This window comes from Ostrea edulis, chromosome 2 (assembly GCF_947568905.1).
Source record: "Ostrea edulis chromosome 2, xbOstEdul1.1, whole genome shotgun sequence".
Taxonomy (NCBI): domain Eukaryota; kingdom Metazoa; phylum Mollusca; class Bivalvia; order Ostreida; family Ostreidae; genus Ostrea; species Ostrea edulis.
The window spans coordinates 11487267-11510581 of NC_079165.1; the positions used below are offsets into that span (position 1 = coordinate 11487267).

At 37.0% G+C, this 23315-nt stretch overlaps 2 protein-coding genes across 3 annotated transcripts in view; both read right to left on the bottom strand.

Annotated features, from left to right (window-relative positions):
• Positions 1–14067, bottom strand: part of LOC125678561 (serine/threonine-protein phosphatase 6 regulatory ankyrin repeat subunit B-like) — a 38236-nt gene extending 24169 nt beyond the window's left edge. The window contains exons 1-7 of one of the 2 annotated variants that reach the window (XM_056156097.1): positions 13829–14066; positions 13627–13652; positions 12322–12603; positions 7386–7658; positions 6307–6684; positions 2753–3091; positions 1311–1634 (exon numbers count right to left, since the gene is read on the bottom strand). In XM_056156097.1, the coding sequence (XP_056012072.1) occupies positions 1311–1634; positions 2753–3091; positions 6307–6684; positions 7386–7658; positions 12322–12603; positions 13627–13636 (1606 nt within the window). In that variant the 5' untranslated portion in view covers positions 13637–13652; positions 13829–14066. Of the gene's footprint in view, positions 1–1310; positions 1635–2752; positions 3092–6306; positions 6685–7385; positions 7659–12321; positions 12604–13626; positions 13653–13828 lie in introns of both variants that reach the window. The other variant, XM_056156098.1, reaches the window with a different exon arrangement.
• Positions 1–23315, bottom strand: part of LOC125678557 (uncharacterized) — a 213387-nt gene that overhangs the window by 168459 nt on the left and 21613 nt on the right. The window lies entirely within an intron of this gene.

The window sequence follows — 23315 nt, forward strand, 5'->3', positions numbered from 1 at the left end:
CTGCTTGACAACTTAAATATGAACCCAAAAGCATGATAATCATAGTGTTGATGGATGGCGTGCATAGAACACGCATATATACCTTAACTTGCACCTTGCGTTCAATGCATGAAATATAAATGGTGAGCCTGACATGGTAAATGTTACTGAAATACCTACACATTCATTATGTTTACTTATTACTGTTAAGCAGTTTCGTATGGTAATAAAGTAAGAAGAGATGTATATATGTTTATATTTCTCAACTGATTCGGTTCTGCGTATGATCAGTTTTTGAATCGAGGCAGGCTACTGATTAATAAGTTGCTGTTACCAGGGGTTTCTACAGTCTCGTTTCAACTAATAATATAGTAAATTATAAAGTCGTTTTAATGATCTAGTTGCTGTCTGATGTAAAACTGATACGGTACCAATTTTGATGCACCAGATGCGCATTTCGACAAATAATGTCTCTTCAGTGATGCTCAACCGAAATGTTTGAAATCCGAAATAACTATGAAGTTTTAGAGCTAAATATAGCCAAAATCAGCGTGCCAAAAAAGTGGAGCCAAATTCGTCCAAGGATAAGAGCTATGCATGAGGGAGATAATCCTTAATTTTGAAATTAATTTCTAAATTTTATAACAGCAATTAAATATACATCCGTATTATTAAATATACATATGATGTGTTTCATAGCGGTTGTTAATCCGTTCTTGTTACACTGATTATAACGACGGATTGCTCTTCCTAGGCACCTTATCCCACCTCTAGTATATCCAAGGGTATCGTATTTGTCCAACTCTCTATTTTGGATTCCTTATAGGCGTTACCAGATTGATCACTGTTCGTTATCTTCACTTTTCATTTCTGTTATTGTTATAAGAGGCGACTAAATGGGGCGGTCCTGCTGATGAGACCTCAAAAACCGAGGCCCTGTGTCACAGGTGTGGCACGATAAAGATCCTCCTGCTCAAAGGCCTATCATATGTCTAAATGTTGCAGCCCTTCACTGATAAACTCAATATTAGTGAAAAATACTCCAACGGGACGTTTGACAATATACAACCAACAAACGGGACGTTTGACAATATACAAACCACTAACTTAATGCTATTTTCCTAGTATTATTGTATCTGTTAAGCGAGATATTTATGTTATCAATGTTTCAGTTCTAGAATTTATAGCCCCTGCCCTATTTAAAGCATGTTAAATGCAGGTACTCAAAATGTTGTTGGTTTCAAATGAATGATTTAAAAACGATATGAAATTAAAATATTATTAGCATTACTTTCCGCAAATCCAGATATGCAGAAGAGATTTAAACAAACCTTTTAAGGTATATCGATGTAGTGGAATTTGTTGGTTTTTGCCCCGATGATTGATATCTGCGCCATTTCTGACCAGAAAATCCACTACTTCCTGAAGTCTATTGTCCACGGCCATGTGTAAGAGAGAGTCGTCTCCCTTTTCGTAGTCGTTGTACTTCGCCCCATGATTAATCAGCGTTGTAGTTAACTCTAGGATCTTCACTTCATCCCAGTTCTTCTTTGATAAGTCAACAACGATTTCCAGAGGTCGTCTGCCTGAGATGTCAGCAAAGTTTACATCTGCAGCTGCTATCAGCAGACACCTTACGATGGCAACAACTTCATCTATATGAGAATGATATTCAGCTCCAATGTTTAGTATGAGAAAGTGAAGATTTTATAATAACATTTATTCAGCACCTTGCATACATATAAAACAAATTTACTCTAAGGTCCTTTACAAGGACGAGAAGAGGAGTGCAACAATAAAACACAATTAAATGACAATAAATGAAAATATGACATAAGATCTTATATCTTTAAAATTATCATAATAAAACATTATAATCAAGAACGATTGGTAAGGTTTTTTTTAACGAACGGTGATCTATCTCATTATTCCTATCAAGAATATATCATCGGCCCGAAGGGCCTTAGAGTCGACTGGCACTTCATTGTCAACAGGAATAGGTAATCTTCAAGGAGCAAGATCCCGTGGGGATCCGGGTTAGAATAGGTTCTCAGTTCCCCTTACTTGTCGTAAGAGGCGACTAAATCGGGCGGTCCTTCCGATGAGACCGTACAAAACGAGGTCCCGTGTCACAGCAGGTGTAACAAGATAAAGATCCCTCCCTACTTAAAGGTCGTAAGCGCCGAGCATAGGTCTACATTTTGCAGCCCTTCACCGGCATGCGTGTATGCGTGCGCAAGCTTCTTTTAGCAGGGTTTATACTTTAATGTTGCATGCCTTTGTAAAGTGACTAAAGTCGACTTAGTCAAGACCACTGCCATACATTACATATCCAACGTGATTGGCAAGCCTAAAGACCAAAAACATGTAGTCTGCGTTGTAAATACGTTAATAGATTAGTGTCGTTGTAGTGCTAGATGTATTTATATGTAGTTCTTGCTATTATGCTCTGTTGATATTGGCCACATTATGTAATTCTTTTCGTTTGTCCTGAAAAAGGGACGGGTCGTCCCGAAAATTTGACAACCTGGTTGTTCGTGTCGTTGGTCATTTTAGTGCTTTGTATAATTTTTTGTATTTGACTCTGTATCCATGTTGTGGATCCGACACTCTGAGGTATCGGGTGTGTGCGTGTGTGTGCGTGCGTGTGTGTGTGTGTATTCTGTAGTACTCCAGTTCCAGTGTCAGTTCCTGTTATACCATCTTACATAGTAAGACCTTAATAGCTGTATATTGGAAAAGATACAGTAAACTCAATATTAAGTGAAACTACCTTCTATACCATCGGGTAATTGCAGATTTAAAAGAGTATGTAGAGCGGTACGTCTCGATTCCCCAACATGATTCACGTTCACTCCGGCGTTTAGTAGACATTCAGCAATAGTCAGCTTCCACCTTAACAGAGAATTAATCAAGGGAGAATTGGCTCCATCAACACATATGTTTGGATCAGCGTTCTGGGCGAGTAGTTCCAGGACATCCTGCGTATTTAGTACAGCCTTTTCCTCGATCATAGTGTTCAACGGACTGTATCCTTTGTTGTTTAGAGCATTGATGTCAGAACCACTCCTAAGCAGAATGTTCAGAATCACAGTCTCCCTCGCCACAGAGCCTTTAAAACAGTAATACATGTACATGCATTTCTATACGTTTATTCATAAGGTATCCATACTGTTATCCATAAAGTACCCATTCCATATATACTAGCGGAGAAAAGAAACTGTGCATTTTAAAATTTAGTATGCTTTTTCTATATTTATTGTTTATATTTATTATATCTAAACAATCGATAAAGGTAATGTTTTTTTTAGCAATATCGGATAGTACCCGACTCAGATGCACGGACTTTTTCATAATTAGTGAACACATGTTGTTTATTGAAGTGTTCGTACGCACGAGTTTTGCTGGCCAATACTATTTGGAGTAAGAAGTGCAAAAGGTTTGTTTGGACACTATTCGTTAAGGAAAGCACTTTAGATTTGACAAAATTGACCTTTCTGCCATGCCAAGACTCAGCGAGAACCAACGCAATCGTGCTGTTGGGATGCTTCAAGCTGGAATGGCACAAAATATCGTAGTAAGACACTTTGGAGTTCATCGGAACACCATACAGTCATTATGGAGACGTTTCCAACAATCTGGTAACGCTCGAGATCGACTACGTTCTGGGAGTCCTCGTGTGACGTCGCGTCGACAGGACAACCACATTCGACTTGTGCACCAGACAGCAAGTTTGACTGCTCGTAGCATTCCTGGATTTCGACCAATGAGTCTAAGAACTGTGCGTAATCGTCTGCGCGAGCACAACATCAGACCAAGACGTCGAGCGGTGCGCCCAATACTGCTTTAACGTCATCGTATCGCTAGACTAGCGTGGTACAGATGACATCTACGATTCAGAATATAGGACCGGGCCAATATTATGTTCACTGATGAATCCAGATTTCATTTGGATAGTAGTGACGGCCGTTGTACATATATATTGTAAAGTGTATCGTCCCGTTGATGAGCGGTACCAGGACGCTTGTGTTGTGCAACGTCGACAGTTCGATGTGGGGTGGAATAACAGCATGTGGAAGGACCCCTCTACAAATTGTCAATGGAAATCTCATCGGCGTACGCTATCGAGAGGAAATTATTCAACGTCATGTCATACTCTTCATACAGAGGCAGCAAGAGCACGTCACTCTGTAGAAAGACAACGCAAGGCCACATGTTGCACGTGTAATCATGGATTTTTTGTTCAACAGAATGTCGATGTCTTGCCTTGGCCAGCTGTTTTCCCCGATTTATCGTCGATCGAGCACGTCTGGGATGAAATCTGAAAGTACTCTTATTTCTCTAGTAGATAGATGGCTTAAAATATTGATGAAGGTAAACTTACTGGTGTACTTTTTATAGACTTGCGGAAAGCATTTGACATTGTCAATTACAAGGTTTTATTACACAAACTCGAGTCATTTGGCATATGCAATGATACTTTTGAATGGTTCAAATCATATCTAACAAATAGTGCACAGAGAGTTATTTGGAAAGGCAATTTATCGGATGAAATTTTATTGAAAGTAGACATTAACGGCAAACTGACAACTCAACTGTATGACAAACGGGATGATTTCAGCTTCTCCATCGTCAACTTCCCACATTTATGTAGCAATATTCCATTATCACCTGCATATGGTGTTTATATATCTCAACTGATTCGATATGCAAGAGCTTGTTCTGCGTATAGTCAGTTTTTAAATCGAGGTAAGCTACTGACAAACAAGTTGATGGTACAGGGATTTCAACAGTCTCGATTGAAGTCAGCATTTCGCAAATTCTATGGTCGTTATAACGATCTAGTTCCTCAATACAACCTCGCATTGGGTCAAATGCTGTGTGACGTGTCTATCAATATGACAAGCTATGTCCCTGTTGTTGTTCAGATAAAGATTTTTGGAGATATTTCTATATAAATTCTGATGTAAAACTTTTGTTTTCCTATTCCGACCCCACCCTACCTTCGAATGTCATGATTTGAATAAACTTGAATCCCAATTTATCCGCATGTAGAACCTTGATCACCTATTGTTGGCAAACCTACTTCATGGAGCCATGATTTGAACAAACTTGAATATAAGGAAGCTTTTTTGTAAACTTCAACTTTTCTGACCCAGGAGTGTTTTGATTCCTTGTTTACTTCACTTCCTGTCGAGGGTTATTTACTCATTGAGACGTCACCAGCTGTAGGTGAAGTATCACACATTTAGACCTACATGCATGCTTAGCGTACAGGGTCATAGCAATAGGGTCCCTTAACGTGTCAACGCCTACCACGACATGGTACGTCCGTTTAGAGATATTGTCCGAAAGACCCGTGATTCTCACTTCTAAATGCCAAGCGTTTGACGAAGGAGCAATCCCTACCTATTCTAACGTCTTAGATTTACATCGTCAACTTCCCACATTTATGTAGCAGTATTCCATTATCACCTGCATATGGTGTTTATATATCTCAACTGATTCGATATGCAGGAGCTTGTTCTGCGTATAGTCAGTTTTTAAATCGAGGTAAGCTACTGACAAACAAGTTGATGGTACAGGGATTTCAACAGTCTCGATTGAAGTCAGCATTTCGCAAATTCTATGGTCGTTATAACGATCTAGTTCGTCAATACAACCTCGCATTGGGTCAAATGCTGTCTGACGTGTTTCATACCGATTGTTAAGCCGTTCTTGGCACACTGATTTTGACTGAAGATAACTCCGTTTACCTGATCAGGATATGGGGCTCACGGCGGGTGTGACCGGTCAACAGGGGATGCTTACTCCTCCTAGGCACCTGATCCCACCTCTGGTTTGTCCAGGGGTCCGTGTTTGCCCAACTATCTATTTTGTATTGCTCATAGTAGTTATGAGATTGATCACTGTTCGTTATCTTCGCCTTGCATTTAACATTACACGCGTGGGGCTCGAACTCGCGATCACTCGATTAGGAAGCAAGGGCTTTACAACGGCGTAACCGCGACCCCGTAGTAGTTCTTGAGATTTTTAAATAACCCAAACTTACTTTTGTTATATCCCGGTTAGAAGAAATATGGCCCTTTATTTGAATAATGAATAAACTTGACCCTCTTTTACCTAAGACTCATTTGTGCCAAGTATGAATGAAATTAGATCTTGGGAATTCAAAAATGTGAAAAGTTTACGGACGGACAGACAGACAGACGCTTGAGAAAATATGATCAAAAAAGTTCACTTGAGTTTTCAGCTCTGGTGAGCGAAAGCGAAAATGAAATTTAAAGTAAATTGATCTGTATAGTATCCAATTGGAGAAAAACATACAGAAATGGTGGAGAGTGGTGTTTCCTTCATTGTCTTTAATCGATGGATCCGCTCCAATGTTTAGCAAGTGCTGGGTTAGATTATGGTGTCTGTTCACTACTAACATTAAGCAAGTAGTCCCGTCACAATTCTGTATGTTTGGATTAAAATCTTTATTCAACATTTTCGACGTTAACTCGAAGTAATTTCCCTTGATCGCGAGATGTATTGGGGTGTCTCCATGGTCGGTCTGGCTGTTCACGGATGCACCGGCCTCTATAAGACATTGAAATATGTCTGTGGTAGGGTCCCCATATACATGTACGTCACTTTCAGACATGTTCCATATTACGTCCATATCCTCGTAACTGTCAGTTCGATGTAGTACTAACAGCTCATCTAAAATCATTGTTATACATTTAATGCGATATTGAATCTTGCAGAATACCAAAGCATGATTTTTACTGCTAACTTTTATTAGATATGTACTACGCTTTGAAAGTTTGTATTTCTTTGCTTACTAGAAATATTCACATGTGAATATTATATAAGCATTGCATGCAGTTGTGGGTAAGACTGAACATTTTCACTCCGAGAAAACCATTATCAACCTTAGCCTATATGTTTTATTACACTGAACATTATATAAACAATAAAGCAGAAAGGGTTATGTCTGTTGAAATTTAATCAGTCACTCATGCGATATTGTGTAACAATGCATGTATTTACGTTCAGCAGAAACGCTTAAACGAGTCGTCTAACAATCTATGCATAAATTTGACGCATAATGCGATAATTGTGATACCAATCGTTATCAAGTAATGTTACAGTTGTACCCGTTGCTAGATAATAAAATCCCGGAGCGAGTGCATTCTATTCTCGGAGGGACACATTATGTTTTAACTGTCTCTTAGCCAATCAGATTCGAATATTTTACATTAAAAACCTGATCCCATCTCTAGTATCTCCAGGAGTACATGTTCTTGTCTTACTCTCAAGTTTGCACTCTTTATAGGATTTATGAGATTGATCATTGTTATTTTCACTTTTCCATTTATCGTACTTTTGGAAAAAAGTTTTACGGAAAATAAATTGTTTACCTCTGAAGCATTCGTGTAAAGCTGTTGATCTGTTTTTTCCGGGATGATTAACATTTGCTCCATGTGCTAGTAAGGAATCCACGAGATCATAGGATGGAAGTCTGACTGCCTGAATTAGAGGCGAATCGTTCCCTTCCTCATCGTGATTCACTGAGGTTCCATTTTCAATCAGAAATTGTGCTAGGCTCACTAGTACTCTTTTGCTTAAGTGTGTTGTGTATCCATTTTCATCCAAAAGTCTATTTAGCAAAGACTGCCTCTTTCCAATGCCCCCTGTATAAAAAAAAACACATGGAAAGTGAAAATAACGAATGTGATCTATCTCATATCGTCCTTTCCGATCAAGTTTCTATCAAATTCCTTGTGTGTGTGTGTGTGTGTGTGTGTGTGTGTGTGTGTGTGTGTGTGTGTGTGTGTGTGTGTGTGTGTGTGTAAGCAAGATATATTGCAGATTTTTCTGCTCCGAATAATTTCCATATACAGCAAGCATCTTTGTGACTTTCACATAATAATGGACGAATAACTAATAATATACCGCCTCATATATCATCCATAATATATCGTCAACATCAAAGAACAGGTATATTCAGTAATATCACAGCCATTTATCGGTCACACGATTAGTTAAAAGTATAGCTAATGAAAAGGGCTATGAAATCTTGTTCTGCATATCTAAGCTAGATCATAATATTGATTGATTGATTGATTGTATCTTGCTTAACGTCTCACTCGAGAATTTCATAATATTGAGCAAGCAAGAATATAAAACAAAAGATGTTCATAAAACGTCAATGCCCCTGAGAGTGCCTTTACCGATGAAAGACTTTACATAACATAATATAGGTAACATTAACACGATATGACTAAATTAGACCTACATGTATCCTAGAGTTAAAACTCAAAGGTTGTAAAATTCATTATTGTGGTACATCCTTTCATGCTTTTCCTAAATAAGCAGCTTTTTTTTTTTTAAAGTAACAACAAATATAAAGAAGTCTTTCAGATTATTAATATAATAATTAATATAATGATTTTTCCCAATCCTGGAACCTAAACCCTTACTCCCCGTTCATGAAATTTACAATTCTGGTGAAGGTCGACATATCCATTCTATATATCTTTGAATTTTGCATCAGTAGCATTAAAGATATTTTAACTGTTTTCCACATATATGCTATATAAATCTAAGTTTTGACCCCAACTGGGGTCTGAACCTCTACCCCAGAGATCATAAAATTTTCGTAAAGACCTTACTCTACGTCACCACGCATTTAGATTTTCTTACACGTGTGTGGTTGTAGAGAAGACGATTTTTGAAAACTGGTCAATTTATGACAGTTTTTCCCCACCTCTAAGGCCGCAGGGGTACAGGAGTCCTTAAATTTATATGTTACATCCCTTTTGTCCCAAAGATGCTTCAAACCAAAATTGAAAAGAATAAGAAAGACATTTATCAAGAACTTAAAATACTACGAGTTATCGCCCCCTTGTCCCAACGATGCTCCATATTAAAATTGAAAGGAATGGGAAATGTACATAAGACAAATTTAAAAATGTTCTATTGTTCACATATTTAATAACCGACCATTTTGGCCCTACCCTGATACCAAAACCTCTATCCCCGGGATCATTAAATTTACAATTTTGTACAGATAACCTTTTCTTTCTAAATGTCCTTTTAGTTTCAATTTATCATCAATATATGTAGCATTAAAGAAGATGTTATCTAAATGTTTTACATATAAACACTACATACCATATTTGCCCTGCCCTGGAGTTCGAACTTCTACCCCGGGTATTATGAAAGTTTGATAGAGGCTTTCTTACTCTACATCACTATGTATTTAACTTTTCTTACATGTGTTGTTTTAGAGAAAAATATTTTTGTTAAAAATTGTCAATTTTTGGCAGTTAATTTTTACCACACTTTAGACCCCAGGGTGCAGTAGTCCTAAAATCTACAATTTATGTCACCTTGTCCCAAAAATGCTTCATACCAAATTTGGAAGGAATTGGAATAGTACTTATCAAGAAGTTCAAAATGTTCAATTAACGCACGACGGACGACACACAACAATGGACGACACCCAATTGCAATAGGTGTCCTGAGTTTACCCTGGTGACCTAATAAAATGTTATTGGATTTTAAGGTTTATTGAGTTTCCCTGACTCCTCCTAGCGAGTGTACACGTTTTTGAATACTGGAAAACGATCTTCTACGTGCCAAAGGGATTGTGATGATGGATATCCACCATACTAAATTCAATTGATTGAAGATTTGTTTTCAAATTTATTTGGCAATGTCTGTATTTGTTGTAGACTGCTATTGAACAGCCACCAGAGGTTCTATCTCTTTGAGTTTAATGGTTATACATTGTATGATTTTTAATAATTGTCCTATCAGTACCTTCTAAATGTGTTTCTTGTAAACAAGTGGCTACCTGGCTAAGACTCAGAATGGGTAATGATAATTAATTTATATTCACGTCGACAATGCCATTGCATTCATAATTTCTTATAGGTCACCAGGGATATCCTTCTTTTCCTATGGTCTGGAGAAAGACTCCGGATTCGTGATATAGCAGTGTGGTGGAATAAACTCCATTTCCTGTTTTGTTATATACAATGACGGGATATGTCGCCCCAATCGCCTAGACGGAAAAAGACCAAGCGATGTTCCGAGAATATCAGTATTTAAAGATGCGATCTTTATTTATAGATTGGGGCCTAACCGAGTAGCACGTGACTCCATACATATGGGGAAAAGTCAGATTGTGCATGTGTAAGTACAAGTTTTTCGGAATCATTAATATTTCATAAACAATTGAGAAAATTTAAGGTCGCCTAGATGACTTGAGAACATCTACAGAATGTGAAGAAGCAGTTATCAATCTCATAGCTCCTACATGTAAAAGTGTTGTGAAGATTGTTGGTACCCCTACATGTAAAAGTGTTGTCAAGATTGTTGGTCTCTTGGTAACTTTTGCGTGTTTTAGGCTTAGGCTCTGTATTTTAAATCAATCATGTCATCGATTAGCAAATGACATCATTAAAGGAAGTGAATATGAAAAACAAAATTTGCTGCATAATAAATTTAAATGACCTTCTGAAACTATATAGTGTGTCCTGAAATTAATTTGTTTCAATTACCGGATTTGATCAATTAAACACTCTAAGTTAAAGGTTTGTGGAAGTCATCCATCATTTCCCGGCATGCATCTGTACTCTGACGTATATGAGACTCATTGCTGTTGTTGACTGGTTCAGTATCATACAGCAGAAGAAGTTTATGGATTCACATTAGAATTGATGGATAAGGTTTTGGAGCAAATAAAATTGAAATGAAATCTAATAACAATGCATTAAGGAAAAAAAAAAGGAAAGCACTCCCACAAAAAATCTACAGCTCATGAATTTCCTCAGAAGCACTATATATTTCAAGATTCAAAATCAATTAATTTCACTAGATTTTAAAATATTTGGAGATAATTAAGATGACTGTATCATATAGAAGTACTGCAATATTGCCATGTAATTCATATTTGATAATTAATGAACATGGACCACAGATACATTTTGGAGATGCAATTAACAATTACATTATTCATGTACACTAAAACAAATACTTATTCAGAAGCTGTATCAGAGTCTGATGTTTCAGGAAATCCTTCATAATTGCAATGTTCTCTAGGAAATTATCTCTTAATTTATCTCACAACAAATGAGGGTACAACTACTCCGATTTTCCCCAAAGAGGCTGACCTCGTCTAACCTAGTTGATAAACTTTTTGTAGGCCATAAATCTTGACTACATGTCTGCAACAGAATTGTTACTGTATCATATCACGTGTATGTAATTGAAAATGTTTACACGCGATTGGCATGTTATGTTTAAATTTTAATACATGTGAATACAGAAAGCATTTTTTCCTTTTTGTGTTTTCCTTAGTTGTTTAAGTCCTCTGGGGCTCTTCCTCTCTGGATACAAATATTGATGTATAGAACTGCACTTTATGTGCATATCTATGTAATCTGACACAAAACGGTCAAACTCATGACAACAAAGATATCCTTTGAATGTGCATAGCTACAATTTCCATCAGCACATCAACTAATGAAAATCCCTTTCTCATTAAAAACCATCGCCTTATTCTAAGAGACAATTTCTTCTCTGTAACATCAGGTTCAAACTGATATCCCACATATAATTGCTAATGATATTTTAATGTTGATGCTTACAATATGCCAAAAATACACAATGTGTTCAACAATTGTCAGCATTAGTGGTTGCCCTCTAGTGGATGATAAGAGATAGCCCAACAGGGAGGTAATAATGTTTTCAATATGGCAGCACCCAGCTTCCAGGGATTGAAAAGATTCGTTAATCTTTATGAATCTCTACTGAGGAAAGATACATCTTAATTTTTTCAGAATTCATTACATGTATATACATTAAAATGACAAATTGGAACTCTTTGTCACATTTTCAAGTTCACTTCCGTTAATCAAATGGCTTTTTGCTACCCAAAGTGTATGTAATCACGATCTGTCCACTTTTCAATAAACACTTGCTGTCTTTCATCTGTAAGGAACACACTTACGGAACATGCTTACCTGGGCATACACCATAATGATTAACGTTTGTAAGGAACACACTTACCTGGAAATATACCACAGTGATTAACGTTTGTAAGGAACATGCTTACCTGGGCATACACCACAGTGATTAACGTTTGTAAGTAACATGTTTACCATGAAATACACCACAGTGATTAACGTTTGTAATTAATACGCTTACCTGGAAATACACCATAGTGATTAACGTTTATAAGGAACATGCTTACCTGGGCATACACCACAGTGATTAACGTTTGTAAGGAGCATGCTTACCTGGGCATACACCACAGTGATTAACGTTTGTAAGTAACACACCTACCTGGGCATACACCACAGTGATTAACGTTTGCACGAGCTTTGATGAGACTCCTGACCATTTTTTCGTCCCTTCGTATCAGTGCAAGGGAAAGCGGGGTGTCATTCATGTGATCCATACAATTTGGGTCTGCCTTCTTCTCAAGCAGGAAATTGACGAGAGAAGTGCTTCCAAGCTTCACAGCGACAGTGAGTGGGTTCAGTCCAGCAGGCGTTTTGTTATTCACACTTGTTTCATTCTTTTCGATAAAGGCCTTGATTATTTCACAGCATGTGTTCGCTTCCTCTACGAAAACCACAAGATGATAAATATAATAATGACTAAGATAATTTTGGTCGCACCTTTGAACTAAAAGCCTAAACCATGGGCTTATAAAACTTAAAATTTTGGTAACGGGCTACCAGTACTTTCTAAATATATATTCAGAGTCAATGCAGTATCAACATCATTAAAGAAATGTTAATTAAATGCTTTGCACATAAAACAAATAAATGTCAAGTTTGGCTCCGCCCTGGAGTTAAACCCTCTACCCCCTGGATCATGAAATTTACAATTTTGTAGAACCCTTTCTGCTCTACATGACGATGTAATTAATTTTTCTTGCAGACAAGCGGTTGTAGATTTTTGAAAATCGGTCAATTTTGGCAGCTTTTGTCCTGCAACTTAGGCCCCAGTGGTGCAGGAGTCCTAAAGTTTATAATTTATGGCCCTTTTCTTCAAAAGATACTTTATGCGAATTTGAAAAACAATTGAAATGGTCGTTATCAAGATGGAGTTAAAATTGTTCAACTATTAGGAAAAAAACTTTTATTATTTACAATGCTGGGTTACGGAACTCTTCTTTGGATAGGACATTTTCATTCTAGGACCCCACGAAGACTACTTTCTGATTCTTCAACCCTCGGTGGAATATACCAATTCCATTGAACTATAGTAAGGAAAGTAAAACTATAGTTCACCCAAGTGTGTTTTCGTTCGTATTTTTATTCATTAGGAAGTGAAATGCCAAAAGTGTACACATTGATAAATTTCAAGAAAGACATTCTATCCTATAATGGTTTCTGTGTAATATCCATTCGGTCCATATTACATAATCCCTTATTATTGAGCAATACACTGTATAGCATTTGTTGACATTTTTCTATGTTCACTGGGGTAACATCATTTTCTCCAACATGTATACCCTGAATAAACTTATTTGGCGACCCAGTATTCGGCGTTTAAAACCATACGTATTATCATTGAGTTCTTAGCGTTATGAGTCGGCCTACAGTGAGAACGCATTTATATATAGATATGGAATATTACCAATTTTCATCCTTGATCTGTAACATCTACAATGAATGAAAAAAATATGTGATGCAATATCTCATTAACTCCATGAATATTATGTAATATTTGCAACACCTTTAAAATAACGTATGCGACATAAGGTATTTAACATCGAGGAAAATCATGTTATACTTAGTTAATGAATAAGAAACATGGGTTTAAAAACCACTAACATTACCTCTCCCCCCACGCTGGTTCTGGTATAAATGTCTGACCTATAATGATTTATGAAAAGAGACTGTTAATTCAATTGTATCGAGTAGGGTTTGTCAAACATGGAAACAGGGCAATTCGGCAATATTTTATGTGCATTATATTACTGTATAGCTGGAATTGTTAGCAAGATACAAATTCTACGATTTTCTTTTTATAAAATGAGTATATATTGTTAGCGACATTATAATTCCAGGAAAGGTAACTATTGCCTCCGATATAGAATAAATTGTTACTAATTTAGATATTTTATTTAACGTAGACATTAATGACAAACTGACAACTCAACTGTATGACAAACGGGATGATTTCAGCTTCTCCATCGTCAACATCCCATATCTATGTAGCAATATTCCATTATCACCTGGATATCGTGTTTATATCTCTCATCTCATATATAAGCAAGAGCTTGTTCTGCGTATAAAAAGTTTTTAAATCGAGGCAAGCTACTGACAAACAGGCTGATGGTAATGGGGCTTCAACAGTCGCAATTTAAGTCAGCATTTCGCAAATTCTATGGTCGTTATAACGATCTAGATCGTCAATGGAACATATCATTGGGTCTAATCCTGTCAGCCGTGTTTCATACTGATTGTTAGGTCGTTCTTGGCTCACTGATTTTAATTACGGATAACTCCGTTTACCTGATCAGGATATAGAGCTCACGGCGGGTGTGACCGGTCGGCAGTCCTCCTAGGCACTTGATCCTACCTCTGGTGTGTCCAGGGGTCCGTGTTTACCCAACTATCTATTTTATATTGCTTATAGGAGTTATGAGATTGATCACTGTTCGTTATCTTCACCTTTCACGATTGATATTCAATTTTAGCAACCTCACCAGTCTCGCCATTACACAGCCGGGTTAAGGTATCCCGAGTAAATTAACAAGTAATAACAGCATATTTATATAAAAGTAAAATTCTTTCAAGCGTAGCATAGTTTTAGTTAAATTCGTTTATCAATACATAAACAAACATCGTATCATATGGGTAAATCCTTTGCTTAACTATTACGTCGTTATACAAGTGACGTAGAGCTATTTTATCCGCTAAACTTTTAGTTGTTTATCACCTCAGTACAGGTGAAAGATGCACTCAAATCATTTGCAGTTTGGGCTTGATATGTCGACATTGATATGGTAAATTTAAAGAATGATACGGATCGCTACAATATCCTCTCAAATATAGCAATTTCCATAATCTCAACTCAAATGTTGGGCATTTTCCACATTCACATCCAAATTGTATCTAAACGAGGGAAAATATTGTACCTTCCGTATCAAAATCCTAAATCTGTAACTAGTTACCTTTCTGAATATGCCTTGATCGAAATAAAATATCGTCATCTTTCACCTGTATTGATTCGATATGTACATGTGTTGGTTTTCTTTATTCCAAATGACTATACACATCGGGGGTGATATCAAGGTCACAAAGGGGGGAATCATCAGACAAACATATTGAAACACATACAGCTTGAACACTAGATAACGGCAAAAAATTGCGAGAAAATATTATGACATCCCCCCTCCGATACAACTATAGACCTGTACGTCGTGACGTACTTTTATATTGTGACATAATATAGTATGAAGTGCACCGAGGTACATTTTATGATGTTTGTTTTAACTTTACTCGGGACACCTTAACCCTGCTGCGTAATGCCAAAATTAAATTCTCGCTAAAAATTCTATGGATAAGATATTTCCCATGTTGTCAGATGTGTTTCATACCAAATATTAGGCCTTTTTCTTGCTGATTTTCACTGCGGATTCATACGTATACATGAACATAGAGGTTCATGGCGAGTGTGAAAGGTCCACGAGGGATGCTTACTGCTCCTGGGCAACTGATCCCACTTCTAGTGTATTAAGGGGGCGGTATTCGTCCTGATCTTGATTATTTTAGTTTTATAGGACTTGTGAGATGGTCAATGTTCATTATCTTCACCTTTTATACATGTGTATTGCAATTGTTTTACATTTTCCATTTGCATTTCGTATTTCATTTGTATGAAAGGTGAAGATTACGAATAGTTATCAATATCATGACTCCTGTAAGCAAAACAAAATCGATAGTTGGGCAAACACGGACCTCTGGACACACCAGAGGTGGTATCAAGTGCTTAGGAGGAGAAAGGATCACCTGTAAAAGAAAAATAATTGAATACCAATGACAATTACTGTTTACATTCTAGCTAAAGGTCTGTAGCTCTTTGGGATAAATCAGATTGTTATATATACATCCCTCCTAAAACCTTTGATTTACGGCGCAGAAAAATGCGCATGGCTGAGGTCTTATATCGTTTTCTTTCTTGCATTGCATCTCAAACACTGAATATATCTTTTAAAAAATCCAACTTATTTTTCCACTATATTTGTGACCAAACATACCTTCATACATTTATTAAAGCCCCATACAACTTAAAAACTCGCAGATTCAAATGATGTCGTTTGTTGACGTACGTATGAAAATTAACAAAAGTCCCACAGGCCTTATCGGTCACCCGAGTACCTGAGTACTAGTTAAAAGTATAACTAGTCCCAAGGGATGTGAGATCTAGAAACAATTTCCTGTTCTGAATATCTAAGCCAAATTCTAATATTCAGCAACAGTATAAAACAAGATGTGTTCTTAAAACTTCAACGCCCTCAAAAGCGCATACACTGATGAAAGGCTTTACATAATATAGTATATGTACTAACATTAAACGATATGACTAATTTTAATTCTAGAGACAAAACCCTGGGGCTGCGAAATTCACCAGTTTTGCACATCCTTTTCTGCTGTTCATAATATGCATTTGGATTTTATACGGTAGCAGCAACCTTAAAGAAGTCCTTTAAATCATTATAATAATTTTGGCACTACTCTGAAACTAAACCCTTACCCCTGGAATCATGAAATTTACAATTTTGGTAAAGGACTACCTACTCCTTCAAAATAACCATTTAGTTTCAATTTCGTATTCAAAGCATTAAAGCAGATATCATTAATATGTTTTAAACATATACTATACTATATATACCAAGTTTGGTCACACTCTGGAATCAGAACCTCTACCCGGGGATCCCGAAAGTTACAATTTCGGTTGAAGCCTTCCTCCTCTATATCACTATACATTTAGTTTTTCTTAAAGATAGGCAGGAATGGAACAAAGATTTTTGAAAAATTGCCAATTTTCGTCAGTTTTTGTCCCACCCTTAAGACCCCGGGGGTGCAGGGGTAATGAAATCTACAATTCATGTCTTCCTTCTCCCAAAATTGTTTCAATGCAAATTTGAAAATAATCGAATAGTTGTTATCAAGAAGTTAAAATTTCTATTGTTCACACACTTAATAACTGATCATTTTGGCCCAATCCTGGTAATAACATCCTTACTCCTGGGATCATCAAATTTACAGTTTTGGTAAAGGACAACCTGCTCTTCCTAAATATCAATTTTGTTTCAATTTAGTATCAATAGCACTAAAGGAGATTTTATTTAAATGTTTTGCACATAAACACTACATACTAAGTTTGGACCCGTCCTGTGGTAAAAATCCCTTCCCCGGGGATCATGAAATTTACAATAGTGGTGGAGGTCTTCCTGCACTACATCACTATACATTTTGGTTTTCTTACAAATGTGCGGTTTGTACAGCCGACGATTTGTGAAAATTGGAAAAAATGTTGGCAGTTTTTGCCCCACCCTTAAAGCCCCAGGAATGTAGGAGTCCTCACATTCCCCATGTCCCAATGCTTCACACCAAATTTGAAAAAGAATTGGAAAAGTAGTTATCAAGAAGTTAAAATTGTTGAATTGTTAACGCGCGGTGTACGACGACGGATAATAAAAATGTTATTTGTTAATACATTTTTAAATCTGCGAAAGAATCTTCCAGAAAAAATGTAAATTAGAAAAGGTGAAGATGACGAGCAATTATCAATCTGATAATTCCATAAGGAATACAAAATCGATAGTTGGGCAAACACGGACCCCTGGATATACCAGAAGTGGGATCAGGTGTCTAGGAGACGTAAGCAGCCCCTGTCGACCTCCACGTCCGCCATGTACCCTATATCTTGATCAGGTAAACGGAGTAATTCACAGTCAAAATCAGTGTACCAACAACGGCCTAACTGTTGATGTCAAACACGTCAGACAACATTTGATCCAATGATAGGCTGTATTGGCAAACTAGATCGTTATAACGAACATAAAATTTGCGAAATGCTTACTTTGAACAAGACTGATTAAGCCCTTGTACCATCAACTTATTCATCAGTAGCCTGTCTCCATTTAGAAACTGATCATATGCAGAAGCTCGTGCGTATCGTATCAGTTGAGAGATATAAACACTATATATACAGGTGATAATGGAATGTTACTACATAAATATGGGACGTTGACGATCATCTCGTTTGTCATAAAGTTGATTTGTTAGTTTGCCGTACATATTTGATTTCCATAAAATATCTAAGTACGAAGCAAGTGTGGAGGACTGTGGTGTCGGACAAATATGCTTTAAATGAAATGACCAAAATTCAAAAATATTTCGATGTTTCAAATTTGAACCATACCTGATGGAATAATAAAAAGTGACCATAAAGAACATTTTAATCAGAACATCACATTCCCTTGATGTAAGATGATTTACAAATCAAATGAACTTATAAAGCAACCTAATTACTTAATGAATAGAGCATAATATGATTAGCAGAAATTTGATTATTTTCATAATCTCTATCAATTGTGATCGGGATCGGTCAACTTTTCCAGTTTGATTCCTTATTTCTGGTACAGCGGCGGTCCCTTTAAGGATAGAGACAGTAAGCAGGAAGTCATCAGAACGTTACTGGTTATTTCTCTATCATTGAAATACAACTTTAATTACGAGAAAACGTAAATAAAATATCTATACTTTCCTTGGTGTCGAAGCACTTTTCCAGACCCGTTCTTCTTTATGATCTAAACAAAATCAAAGTTTAAAAAAAAAATAGATGTGTCGGCAGGACACGACTACTCCCGCCTTCAGTAAAGTCAAATGTAGGAAATCTATCGAAGTATAGCATGCTTTGAATGTGGTATTCACATTGTACGTTACACGCATTTAGTACAATGATTGATTGATTGAATATTGTTTAACGTTCCCCTCGAGAATATTTCACTCATATGGAGACGTCACCACTGCCGGTGAAGGGTTGCAATATTTAGGCCTATGATCGGCCTTATGGCCTTCGAGCATGGAGGGATCTTTATTGTGCCACACCTGCTGCGACACGGGACCTCGGTTTATGCGGTCTCATTCTAAAAACCGCCCCATTTAGTCGCCTTTTACGACAAGCAAGGGGTACTGAGGACCTATTCTAACCCGGATCCCCACAGGATTTTAGTACAATGAAGAAATAAACAACAATCCTTTAAATGTTTAAACAGCCATAAAAATAACTATTTTTTACGTTAAAAGGGATCAACTCCATCAAAAATCAATGAGCCGGAACAAAACTCAATCTCCATCTGTACCTCATCAATACACGCCTGCATACAAAAGATCAATTCAATATATCTAGGCATTTCGGAAAATCTGGAAAAGTGGTCGTAACAGTATTTTACTAAGTTAAAGGGACACAAATCCATTAAAAAATCAACAAACCGGACCAATACTCAAACTCGATCTGTATCTCATCAATATACACCTGCATACAAAATCTATTAATTCAATATCTCAAGATGTTTAGAAAAAAGTTTTAAAAAACTGGTCCTAACAATATTTTTTCTATATTAAACAGGTACAACACTATAAAAAATCAACGAACCGGAACCAAAGTCAAACTCGATCCGTAACTCATCAATATATAGCTGTATACAAACAATAGGTTTAATATATCAATGCGTTTAAAAACAAGTCTGGAAAACTGGATGTAACAATACTTTTTCTAAGTTAAAGGGGCATAACCCCATCAAAATCAACGAACTGGAACCAAACTGAAACAGGATCTGTAACTAATCAATATACATATGCATACAAAACACCAGTTCAATATCTCTAAGAGTTTAGAAAACAAACGTCAGGAAAACTGGGTGTTGCGGAAGGACGGAGGGACGTACAAGTGTAAGACTACATGCCCCGTAGTACGTGCAAAATGATGAATATCTCGTATGTAGTGAACGAAGATTACCGGACACGGTACATAACACTATCCCTATCATGTGTATTGTGTTTAATTAAGATGTAATGGACGCACATTTTAGGAGAAACAGTTCTAACTTAACAAGAGGCCCATGGGCCACATCGCTCACCCGAGTCACCTTGTTCCATATCTAGACTTTCCATATATATTTGCATGTAAACCTTAGTCCCTATTATGGCCCCAATCTACCCCTGGAGGCCATGGTTTTTGTAAACTTGAATCTACACTATGTCAGAAAGCTTTCATGTGAATGTCAACTTCTTTGGCCCAATGGTTCTTGAGAAAGAAATTTTTTAAAGAGTTTCCCTATATTTGTATGCAAAACATTGATCCTCCTGGTGGCCCCATCCTACCCCTTGGGCCATGATCTGAACAAAGTTGAATCTATACTATGCCAGAAAGCTTTCATGTAAATATCATCTTTTTCTGGCTCAGTGGTTCTTGAGAAGAATTTTAAAGATTTCCCCTATATATTTGTATGTAAAACTTTAATCCCCTATTATGGCCCCATCCTACCTCCTGGGGCCATGATTTGAACAAACTTAAATCTGCACTTTGTTTGGAAGCTTTCATGTAAATATCAGCTTTTCTGACTCAGAGGTTCTCGAGAAGATTCCTAAAGATTTTCCCTATATATTTGTATGCAAAAGTTTGATCCCCCTTGTGGCCCCATCCTATCCCCGGGGGCCATGATTTTAACAAACATGAATATGTACTATGTCAGTAAGTTTTCATGTAAATTTCAGCGTTTATGGTCGAGTGGTTCTTTTAGAAGATTTTCCCTATGTAGTCGCATTTATAACTTTGATCCTCTATTGTAGCCCCACCCTACCACCGGGGCCATGATTTGAACAAAGTTGAATCTGCACTATGTCAGGAAGCTTTCATTTAGGTTTCAACTTTTCTGGTCCATTGGTTCTTGAGAAGATTTTTAAATGATCCCATCCAATTTTGCATTTTTGTGATTATCTCCCCTTCCAAGTAGGCATGGTCCTTCACTGAACAAATGTGAATACGCTTTACCTAGGGGTGCTTTGTGCAGCAAAGTTTGGTTGAGATTGGCCCGCTGGTTCTGGAGAAGCTTTTTAAAAACTTTCAGTCTATTTTGCTATTTCGCTATTATGTCCCCTTGGAGAAGGGCCTTGTCCTTCATTTGAACAATATTCAATTCCCTTTACACAAGGATGCGTTTTGCCAGGTTTGGTTGAAACTGGCGTGGTGGTTCTGGAGAAGAAATTGAAAATGTGAAAAGTTTACAGACAAATGGACGGACGACGGACAATGAGTGATCAGAAAATTTCAACTGAGTGTTCAACTCAGGTGAGCTAAAACTGAATTCAAATCTATTTATGACAGGTGCTATTATTGGTATATTCGAGAAAGTATGGAACTAGACAAACAAGAGGCCCATGGGCCACATCGTTCACTTAAGTTACCTTGATCCATATCTGAAGACTTTCCATATATATTTGCATGTGAAAACTTAGTCCGTATTGTGGCCTCAACCTACCCCTTGGAGGCCATGGTTTTTACAAACTTGAATCTGCACTAGGTCAGGAATATTTCATGTAAATCTCAGCTCCTCTGGCCCATTCGTTCTTGAGAGGATTATTTTTAAAGATTTTTTCTATTTATTCCCAATTTCTCATGTAAAACTTGTATCCCTTCTTGTGGCCCCAACCTACCTACGGCGGACATGATTACAACAAACTTGAATCTGCACTATGTCAGGGAGCTTTCATGTAAATCTCAGCTCCTCTGGCTCATTGGTTCCTGAGTAGATGGTTTTTAAAGAATTTCCCTATATATTTCTATGTAAAACTTTGATCCCCTATTGTGGCCCCAATCTAACCCCGGGGCCATGATTTGAACAAACTTGAGTTTGCACTATGTAAGGAAGCTTTCATATAAATTTCAGCTCTTCTGTCTCATTGGTTCTTGAGAAGAAGACTTTTAAAGATTTTCTCTATACATTTCTATGTAAAACTTTAACCCCCTATTGTGACCCCAACCTACCCCCTTGGGCAATGGTTTGAACAAATTGGAGTCTGCACTATGTCAGGAAGCGTTCATGTAAATCTCAGCTTTTCTGGCTCATTGGTTCTTGAGAAGATGATTTTTAAAGACTTGATTTGAATAAACTTGAACCTGCACTATGTCAGGAAACTTTCATAAAAACCCCAGCTCCTCTAGCCCAGTGGTTCTTGAGAAGAAGATTTTTGAATGACGACGACGCCGACAGACAACGAACGAATTTTGATCAGAAAAGCTCACTTGAGCCTCCGGCTCAGGTGAGCTAATAATAATAATTTAAGTTATTAGTTTTGAATATAGATACTTTTTGCGTGTATGCAAATGACAAAGAAAGTACAGTCACGTGAATTCTTGAAAAACACCTGATATAATGATACTTACAGGAAAACTAGTCGGTGGTTCCATAGAAATGAGGTCTCCATCTCTCTTCTCCAAAGGTTCTACCTCAATCTTCTTCATTTCGTCCTCTTCTGTATCCTCCATTTTGTTTTTAGCAAATTCAAAACTTTTAATTATCTTCCGCGTGGAGTCAGGGTCCCCTTAACATGAAAGATTAGTGTCTGTAATCATCATTTGTCTAAACAAATAATCGTTATTAAAGATGTGCGATTGTAGGGTAAACTTTGTTATATGACTTTTTAAACTCGACGTTAAATCGACAAATAACCTAAAAACTACTCACATGAACAACAGATGAGCTCATCATAAAACACGATCTCTGTAATAAAATACAATACTATGAAGCAATATATACATATTCTGTTGATGCAAAATTAAGCAATTATCATTGTCAGTGTAAATCCTTCAAACCAAGTACAAATTCTCAACCACATGGTATCTCAGCGATAGCTCAGAATAACAGTAGCTTCCTGAGAGAGAAAACGTGAATTCTAGTCATGACTACAGCACGCCAGACGTAGAAATAGGCTGTGTTAAAGGACACATCTCGTGTTTTCAAAGTATACAGAATTATATGCATTTTGTCTTCCTTATGTTTATATAAATTAATTGCAATAGTTCGATCGCTGAAGTGTTGCGATAATTAGCCACAATATGGACTTAAATCGAAGCCCAGATTTCAAAAAGCCTAGTTAATTAGATAGGTAGTCACGTGGTACAGTGACATCATACAACTTGTTGTAAAAGTAATGTTTGATATTTTTAAAAAGTCGGGTTTTAGGGACCTAATTCATTTACCATGGATAACATTTATTTCGAAGTTGTCAAATTTTCCGAGTCTTATA